Source organism: Mya arenaria, chromosome 5 (assembly GCF_026914265.1).
Source record: "Mya arenaria isolate MELC-2E11 chromosome 5, ASM2691426v1".
In the NCBI taxonomy this organism is placed as follows: Eukaryota; Metazoa; Mollusca; class Bivalvia; order Myida; family Myidae; genus Mya; species Mya arenaria.
The window spans coordinates 23201708-23211767 of NC_069126.1; the positions used below are offsets into that span (position 1 = coordinate 23201708).

The window sequence follows — 10060 nt, forward strand, 5'->3', positions numbered from 1 at the left end:
TGGAAACAAGCATTGCGAAAAATCAAGAACAATTGACGGAATGTAATGAGACTGAATGCACTAAGAAAAAAGGACCTTTCTTCTGTGAACCATGCCAGTATGACGATTGTTTTGAAGAGACAACGGGATTCTGTGTGACGTGCGCCGAGTATTTGTGTCAGACCTGTTGTCGCGATCACAAAAAAAAAAAATAACACGAGAACACTCGTTATTAAAGAATGATGATATTCCTGCAGACCCATCGCCGTATAAGACTATTAAGCAACTATCGACCTGCGATATTCATCCTGATAACGACATCGCATACGAGTGCGGAGACCATGAAGCCTTGGTTTGCAATTTTTGTCTCACTGAGAGTCATCGGAAATGCGAACATGTCCATGAAATAGGTGTATTTGATTCTTCCGATTCGGATGTTGACATTATGGCAGAACTTCAAGACAGAATACAGGCTTTTCAATCACAAAAGGAAAAGCAACGGAAGACAATTGAAATAGAGCAACAAGAGGTTAAAACCAAAATTCAAAGTTTGGTAGAGAAATGGAAGGATCAAATAACCTGCTTGGGAAATGACCTTGAAACACAGTTAAGCGAAATGTCGCTCACCGAGACAAAGAAACTGATAAAACATATTGATGGCTGTCAAGAAATCCAAACTGAGATAAACAGGAATAAGTCATAAGATAGACACGATTATGAAACATGGAACTAAACGGCAAATCTCTGTTGTTCTGAGACAAACGAACCATGCACGCGCTAATCTGAAAGAGACACTGCAGACACTGGAACTTCAGCGTCAACAAAGTATCGTGCTTATGAACGTCAAAGAAAACGATTTGCTAGCAACGATCGCCGAGTTATCTTTAGAAGAGAAGGGCAAAAATGAACTTGACGTTTTGAAACACACAAGCGATGAAGTGCTTGTCACTTTAGATTCTGAAAATAAACCAAGGGAGACAATCGATAAATCCATACGGACCAGTTTTCTTGCCCCAAACTCTGATACAAACCAAAGGTCGCCCAAAACGCTAAAGAAAATAGATAAATCCATACAGACCAGTTTTGATGCCTCGAACCCTTGTGCAAACCAAAAGTTGCCCAAAACGCTAAAGAAAATAGATAAATCTATACAGACTGTCTCTCATTTTGCGACCCCTGATGCAAAACAAAGGTCATCCAAACGGTTTTTAGAAAGACAAATCGGGCATAAAATGACTATATTCACTGTTAGATCAGAGACTGACGTAAACACGTGCAGTATTTTTGCCGTTTACTTAATTGAATATGGAGTTCTTGTTGCTGATTGTAGCAACAGAAAACTTAAGCTCTTCAGTCGTAAATTTGACTTAATTTGTGAACACTCGCTGCCCGGACAGCCGGTCGATATGTGCTACGATGGAGAGAATTGCTATGTCTGTTATTCAGACCTTAAGAAAGTGACAAACCATCGCATAAACAAGACATCCATTTGGGATGTTACTGCATTTTTGACCCGTAATCAACCACTTAGCCTAACTATGTTCGACTCTCGGCTGATGATTTTGTTTGGGAATAATGATAATTTTGACAGCACGGCAGTTGACGATGTACATATTGAAATTCGAACGGGATGTTATATAGATGTATCCATACATCAATCCGATGACGAAGGTTTGGAATACATCAAACACGCAAAGAAAGTTTTTGTGTTCGCTGTGTCGTCCATAGTTCTCTCGGAAAACACGAGGGTGTCCTGCTACAAGGTCGATACTCATGCAAAAAAACTAACAGATCGAAAATGGTTCTACAAACCATATCAACAAAACGATCTCAAAAAAGCGAAAGGGGTAGCGAGAGACAGTGAAGGAAACATCTACATATGTGGTGAAGATTCCAACAACGTTCATCAGGCATCGTCTTTAAATTACAGTCGTAACCGTGTGATTGTTCAGAACATCAATAGCCCCATGTGTGTTGCTCTGGACGATCAGAAAGATAGACTCATAATCGGATGTCGCGATGATAATTATCTGCATGTATACTCCTTCAAATAGAGAACATGACAAGCCACTCCGTCATAAATTTTACTACGAGTGTTCAAGATTTTACAACGCGTCTTCTGGTTTCGCTTTTTGGGGTATTCGCCAACTGTTTATCGTTGTTAGCTTTATGTACATAATGAAGGAAGTTTAAACCTGCATTCTGCACATAAATTGCACGAGATTATTTCTATTAGAAATATAAACATTCTTGGATTGCAAAAGGAGTACCAAGTTTATGAAGTCGAGCTTGATAAGCTCTATGTTTGATATTGTGATTTGAAGTAAATAGATAGAAATTAAATGATTTTACCATATTTTTTTTTAATTAAAGAAGGCATACAAATGATTTATTCATTATTATACTATTTGAAATTTTATTTTTAAATCTTTAATGTAGGAATGCTGATTTTGTATGGCTGTATCGTACCTTAAAAGGGACTCGCTCAAATTATTTTTTCAGGTTATTCATCTGAAAACATTTATTTTATAATTATTTTACTTGATGATACCAAAATTGCAGGAACAAAATAATATTTTAGTATGATAAATAAATGTTGCGGTAAAAGTGGTGAACGCGCACAGTACACTGTGCAGTCAAGAGAAAAAAACTGAGTGCCTGCACCACTCGGCCACAAGGACTTATGCAATAGTTGATGTATATTTTAACCTTTATCGAATACATTGGTCACATCACGTCATAGCATCCATCAACCAATCGGGCTACTATAATTTGCTGGAATGCCTTACGAACGGAAATCAAAACTGTGGTCTTTAAACAGGGGCGGCTCCAAGAATTGAAGTACGGGGAAGCGTTATTTGGGGGCACAACCTTTTACGTTCGCCTGTCCCTCAGATACCAAATTTAAATGGTTTAAAATGTTAGCAGGGGGTTATTTCGGTACTCCCCAATTTTGTATGGTGCACTTTGAGCCTATTTTATTACCTTTTTATCCGATATAGACATAAACTATGTTGTTTCGGAATAAACTTTAAAAAAATCGTAAAAAATGCATTTTGCAATCAATCAATGAGCGAATCCCTTTAAGAAGTTGGTACTCTTGTTTCGGCTGGATTCATTCGTCTGCACTTGGTGTTTGTATCTAATGGCTGAGTATTTGAACTTAAATATTGAACATTATGTGTTTACTATATTCTTCATTGTCTTCAAGTTGATGCCGTCTCCGGTGCTTCCATGTTAGGACAGGTGTGAGAGTCAGCGTGCGTAAACTAGCTTAAACCTCAATACAATAACCCCAATACATAGTATTTATAATCAAACTGTATATGATACATGTGTGGTTGCCTGTGTTGTTTGTATGCTGTGTGGCTTTCGGTTAAGGATTTGTCGAGCCTTATTGCATTCTGACGCATAACAGGACCTTCAAAGGCTTTTTTTGCTATTGGGTTTTACCCTATTTTTTAACTATATTATTAATTAGATGGACAAGGTTGGATATGAAAGATGTCTGTTTGTTTTAAAATGTATTAGAACGGTAATTGCACTCTGACGTAAAAATGACTGTTACATTGTGTGTATAGTCTGTTAACTAAAGTTGATTGTGTGCAAATTGTCTTTGTAACCTCCATAGTAGAAGAACACATTATCTCCCGTATTGGGGCCTTAAAAAGAATGAGAAACCACGTGCAGTACCTACCGTACGGATACAGTACAACGTTGTTGGAGAGTGTTTTCTTTGCATTCGCTTGCACTTAACTCCCATATTGGAAAGTTATTGAGCAACGGAAGACAATCGAAATAGAACAACAAAAGGTTAAAACCAATATTCAAAGTCTGGTAACCAAATGGAAGGACCATATAATCGGGTTGGGAAATGACCTTGAAACAAAATTAAGCGAAATGTCGTTGTCCGAGACAACGCAATTGATAGAACATATCGATGGCTCTCAAGAAATCCAGACTGAGATAAAGAGGAACAAGTCATTGGTAGACACGCTGATGAAACATGGAACTAAACGGCAAATCTCTGTTGTTCTAAGACAAACGAACCATGCACGCGCTAATCTGAAAGAGACACTGCAGACGTTGGAACGCCAGCGTCAACAAAGTATCGTGCTTATGAACGTCAAAGAATTCGATTTGCTGACAACGATCGCAGAGTTATCTTTGGAAGAGGAGGGCAAAGATGAATTTGGCATCTTGGAACACACAAGTGATGAAGTGCTTGTCTTTTTAGATTCTGAAAATAAACCAAGGGAGAAAATTGATGAATCCATACAGACCAGTTTTACTGCCTCGAACCCTGATGCAAACCAAAGACCGCTCAGACCGGTAACGAAAAAAGATAGATCCATACAGACTGTCTCTCATGTTGCGGTCCCTGATGCAAAACAAACGTCATCCAAACGGTTTTTAGAAAGACAAATCGGGCAAAAAATAACTCGTTTCATTGTAAGAACAGAGACAGACGTAAACACGTGCAGTATATTTGCAGGTTACTTAACGGAGCACGGAGTCCTCGTTGCTGATTATGGCAACAGCAAACTTAAGCTTTTCAGTCGTAAATTTGACTTAATTTGTGAACACTCGTTGCCCGGACCGCCGGTCGATATGTGCTGCGATGGAGAGAAATGCTATGTCTGTTATTTAGACCTAAAAAAGTGACGACACTGTGCATAAACAAGACATCCATTTGGATCTGTAATGAATATTACACCAAACATCAACCACTTAGTCTGACTGTGTTCGACTCTCGACTTATGATTTTGTTTGCGTGTGATGAGAATTTTGACAACACTGAAGCTGACGATGTACATATTGAAATTCGCAAGAGAAGTTAAATAGATGTTTCCATCTATGAACCCTATAACAACGGTTTTAAAAACGTGAAAGATGCAAAGCGAATTTTTCGCTTCGATGCGTCTTCCATAGTTCTATCGGAAAACACGAGGGTCTCCTGCTATGAGCTTGACACTCAGGCACAACTACTAACAGATCGAAAATGGTTCTACAAATTATATCAACAAAACGTTCTCATAAAAGCAAAAGGGGTCGCAAAAGACAGTGAATGGATTGTCTATGTTTGCGGTGAAGGCTCCAACAGCGTTCATCAGGCGTCGTCTACTAATTACAGACGTAACCGTGTAGTTGTACAGAACATCAACAGCCCCGTTAGTGTCGCAGTGGACGAACAGAAAGATAAACTCATCATCGGTTGTCGCGATGATAATTACCTGCATGTATTCTCTTTCAAATAGATTACCTGACGAATCACTCCGTCATAAAATTGAACTTCTAGTGTGTACATAATGAAGGTAGTTTCATCTTGCATTTTGCACATTACTTGCAGGAAATTATTCCTATTAATAGAAATATACTCATGTTCGGAATGCAAAAGTAGTAGTCTTTTATAAAGTTGTGCTACATTTAGATTAGCACAGTTATATGTTCTACACTGGATTTTAACTAGCATTGTTGAAGTTATTAGATATAAATACAGTGGAAACTCACTCAACCGGACAAGGTCCAGACTGGGCAAAATTTCCGGTTTAGTGAGGATTCCGGTTTAGTGAGGATATGATGTACGGAGTAAGTTTACTCAAAATATTAACTGAGTTAACCTTTAAAGGGAAGTTGATTTAATGCTTGTTAAGTATGTTTGATAATTAACGCACCGCTCTAATTTGATTCAGTCATAGAAGTCTTAAGATAAAACAACCCCAAAAAATGATCACTTAATAACCGTTTCTAGTTCTTTATTTTCTGCAACAAACAAATTAATGTTTCAATCAATTTTCTTTTCACAAGTTTGATTATCGCGCGGCAGTCAATCCACAGCCCAATCATCGATGATCGAGTTAATACAACATCACAGGTGCAATATTTAACAATGCATCGGCTGTCAAAACAAAGTGACACGCGATTCGCGAATTCCTAATACACAAAATCATTTTGACATGTTTGAACAAATATACGTCCGGTTTTGTGAGGTAAAATTACGTTGACAACTAACAAATTTTCTCGATTTTTTGTCCGGTATCCGGAATTCCGAGGTACCAGTTTTGTAGGGATTATTTTACATTGAAAATAGAAGGGGAAATCGGGACTCTGAAAAAAGTCCGGTATCCCGAGGATTCCGGTTTTGTGGAGATCCAGTTTAGTGAGTTTCCACTGTATACAGTTTCGGCTAGATTCATTTGTTTGCACATTATCTTTGTGATTCTTTGTATCTAATGCCTGAGTACTTGAACTTTATTATCGAACATTATCTGTTTTACTAAAATCTTCATTGTCTTCAAGTTGATGCTTTTTCCGATGCTTCCACGTTAGGACAAGTGTGGGTTTGAACTTGTTTAAACCTCAGGTCGGTAACCTACTTACAATGTATTAATAAACAAACTGATCTGATGCTTGTGTGGTTGCTTGTATATTGGGTGTCTCTCGTTTTAGTATTTGTTGAGCCTTATTGCCTTGAGAAGTATAACAGGACATTTGGAGACTGCCTTGCTTCTGGGTTTTACCGTGCAGTTTCAATTTTATTATTAACAAGATTTTATACATATGCATGGACGATGTGGAACGTGATAGATGCGTGTTTGTTTTAAAATATTTTATATTAGTAAGTGCACAATAACGGTAATGTAAAATTGACTATTAGATTGTATGTATAATTAATCATTTTATGGAAATTGTCTTTTTATCTTTTCATAGTAGATGAACATATTGTGGATTGAGACTTGTGACTTTTGTCACCAATAATTTTAAAACAGTCTTCATTGGACAGGCTGGAATATTTTGACACGAAACATCTTCATACCTTAGAATATTTTTTTTTCCGTTTGAATGCCAACGAAATTTTACCAATCTCCGATTTAAAGGTCCTTCTTAATTTGCTCAAATCCCTATTCTTACACCCAAACATATAATTAAGGGTGTTTGTTTTACTCTTACAAACTATTTTATATCAAAACTAAATGAAATGAAGTTTTGAAACACTTTTTTGGCCTTCCTCACCCATTTTGTATAGTTGAAGACCCATAACTGTATTCTGTATGAACATTTACTCCCGTATTGGAACGGTAAAAAGTAGGTGGAGCTTACAGATCGTCAGATACATTTTAACGCTGTTGGAGAGTATTTTATTTGCTCCCGTTTGCACATTAACTCCCATACTGAAAGGGTTTTTCAACCATTATTTATAGTTAATTTACGTCTCATCAATGTACATAGCGTATATACCATTCATTACAATAATAAAAGTCATATCCACTCAGATTAGAGTTATAGGAGACTATACAAAATAATTAAAAACGAAACTGGTTGAATGTCACGAATTTTATTTGTTACCTGAACGCTAATATATGTTTTCAACTGTTAAACATAGCCTAAAACTGAGTCCGACGAAGTAAGAATTGTTATTGTATATGTGGACTGTTTTTTATTGCTAGTTTAATGCAAACCAGTACTTAAAATGTGAGCCATGTTCACAGATCTTAAATATTTGGATATTAAATAAGACATATCACTAATCCTGCCATATTCATCTTTAGAAGGGGTATAATTAATATTTCGGTAAATGATCCCTTAATGGCACAATGCTTTTAAGTTTAGCGGAAAAGATTCTTTTTGACATGTTTCGGCAGAATTTGACATGCTATTGAAAAGCTCTCTCATCAAATGGGAGGACGCAAAGCTTGTCAATATCATTATACGAGTAAAAACTTTTTGAACACTTCTAGCTTTTTGAAGCAGTAACTGACGAATTTCAGTATATGTCGAACAATAAAGTAGCACATGCTTTTCATATTTTATTCCATTATTACACATTGGACAGATTATATTATACACATCTAGTCTTTCTTATCTACCTGTCTCTAATCTTATTGGCGCTACGCCAATTCTGAATTTGTTACAGGTAGAAAAAGCTTAATCATGCAATAATAACTATCATACGGAAATATAACACACTATTCAAAAGTTCAAATGTCGTTGTTTTGACAAACTGGGAAGGACGGAATGGAATGAAACTCGAGTGAGATACATATAGATAACTTAAGACAGCGGGTGATTATGACAGCCCCGGTGGCAATAAAGCAACACAGGAAATATGCTTGGCCGCATTTTCTTCCCAAAATATTTATATGCGAGGTTATTATGCTTATGTCAGCCTTTGATGGTTTTACACAGCAACAGCTTGGAGAATGTAACCGACACTGTAAAGCTAAAAAGAAAAAAATCGAACTGATTGAACGTTGCCTTTGAAGACAATAGAAAGACGATCTTAGGTCCATTGATTATGTCATGCAGAATGAAATCCCAAATTAAATGGCAGGTGCACAAGTCATTATTGAAAATAAACACTACACCTTCAAAGTGTCATTATTCTTTTTCTAGCGCTTTTGACCATACTCAAACAAAAACAGTTCTTGGTTATAGTTCACAAAATCTAGGGATATGAATATTTAAAGTGACACTCTTATTCAAAATCAATACATACACATGTATAACAAACATAAATTATGACTGATATACCTCTAACTACTTACTAAATAATGAGTTTATAGAAAATATTAATTACTGATAACAATTTTGTAACCGTGTATTTAATAGCAGAAAGCGCGAAAATATTAAATGACTGGTGAATGCTAAAAGATTTACTGTGGTCAACTATATTCTCATAAGGTAGAAATACCGTGTTTTATGCTCATTTCTTTCAAATTAAACCCGGTATTCTTCATAAGAAACATTGTTTTCGACATTTATTCATCATTTTTGGAATATTAAAACAATATTATTGATTGTGGTAAATCTCATCTGGGAGTAAGAGTGCATCTTTAACACCTTTCTAATTGAAAATAATATCAAGTAAATATAAAACACACTGATCAATTTACTTGTAAAACGTCCTTAACCTATTTCAAATTATTTTCCGTTTTCACTATGCTGATGTCAATGTGTTGCAGAATCGGGAATGAGGGTGAGGAGCATATTAGGATATTCAGATTGCGGGTGATTTCAAACAGGCGGGAGTTTAGCAGGTCCTGTAAGACCATTTTGATACGAGATAATTATCCTTTATTCAGCCTTCAAAAGATATACACAGGAATTGCTGGGAAAATGTTACCGACAATGTAAACCTTAAATAAAAGCCTTACACTATATTTTTGGCATTGGTTTCGTGAAAAACGGACCCGAGAAATATTGTGTTGTAAAGTATTTTCATTAGACTCATTAAATCTATGTAGGTATATTTTTAATTACAAGAAGTTGTCGGTGATTTCGGGTAAACATATCACAACAATACTTAAGTCATTACTTAAGCACAATCTTTCAAACAAGTTTATCTCATTAAAGGATAAAATGACACAGCATCGTACATGTGTTTACTTATTCTCTACGGTGATATTGATGGAAACATCTTTGGTCAATATTAAAAAAATAGTTCGAGTGCAAATATTGTACTCGAGTTATTACTTACGTATTTTTTGTTTGCTGCAATTGAGAAGTATTGTTGATCAATGATGCTTATCGACATACATAATGCTATTTTAAAAAAGAGAAAATGTATGTGATTTTAAGTCCGTGTATGTTGTTCTGTCGAAAACCTGAGAGATATTAAGAGACAACTGAAGTATTCTCGTGAAATTGGAACCTGAGCTTAATATGTATGTGTTCACATGGATGTTAATGCCTTTATCAGACAAATAAAAGAATATCTGTTTCAGCTAACCCGCCTCATCAAGCTTAATTCAATTAACTATTCATGTTGCAGTTTATAAATTTAAGGTTTTGCATTTTCATTTTTTTTTTGCACAAAATGCTTCTCAATAGCATGTTTTTGTCGCATCTATGAATTTAAAAAACGAAACAAACTTCCTTCCATGTTAAATTATATCAGTATGTAAGCAAAAACTCACAAGGCTTATAACATTAGATAGACCTTAAGCAAATAAGAGTTTAAAATTATTTACGCTCTAGTTATTGAATGGGTACATAGATGAATGAATAGTTCTTTCAGGTTACAACTCTTTCATTCTTACAAGCGTATCGGCCTGTATTGGTTTCCGATATCGACGACAAA

General features: G+C 35.9%; 1 protein-coding gene across 1 annotated transcript; it reads left to right on the forward strand.

The window, feature by feature from the left end:
- The first annotated feature begins 695 nt into the window (after positions 1-695).
- LOC128235548 (uncharacterized) lies at positions 696-2033 on the forward strand. The gene has a single exon (XM_052950361.1). The coding sequence runs from the start codon at positions 696-698 to the stop codon at positions 2031-2033; it is 1338 nt and encodes a 445-aa protein (XP_052806321.1).
- The last annotated feature ends 8027 nt before the right edge of the window (positions 2034-10060 follow it).

Excerpts from the sequence above, each read along its gene's own strand:
- LOC128235548 (XM_052950361.1), top strand. The coding sequence starts at position 696 with ATGAAACATGGAACTAAACGGCAAATCTCTGTTGTTCTGAGACAAACG.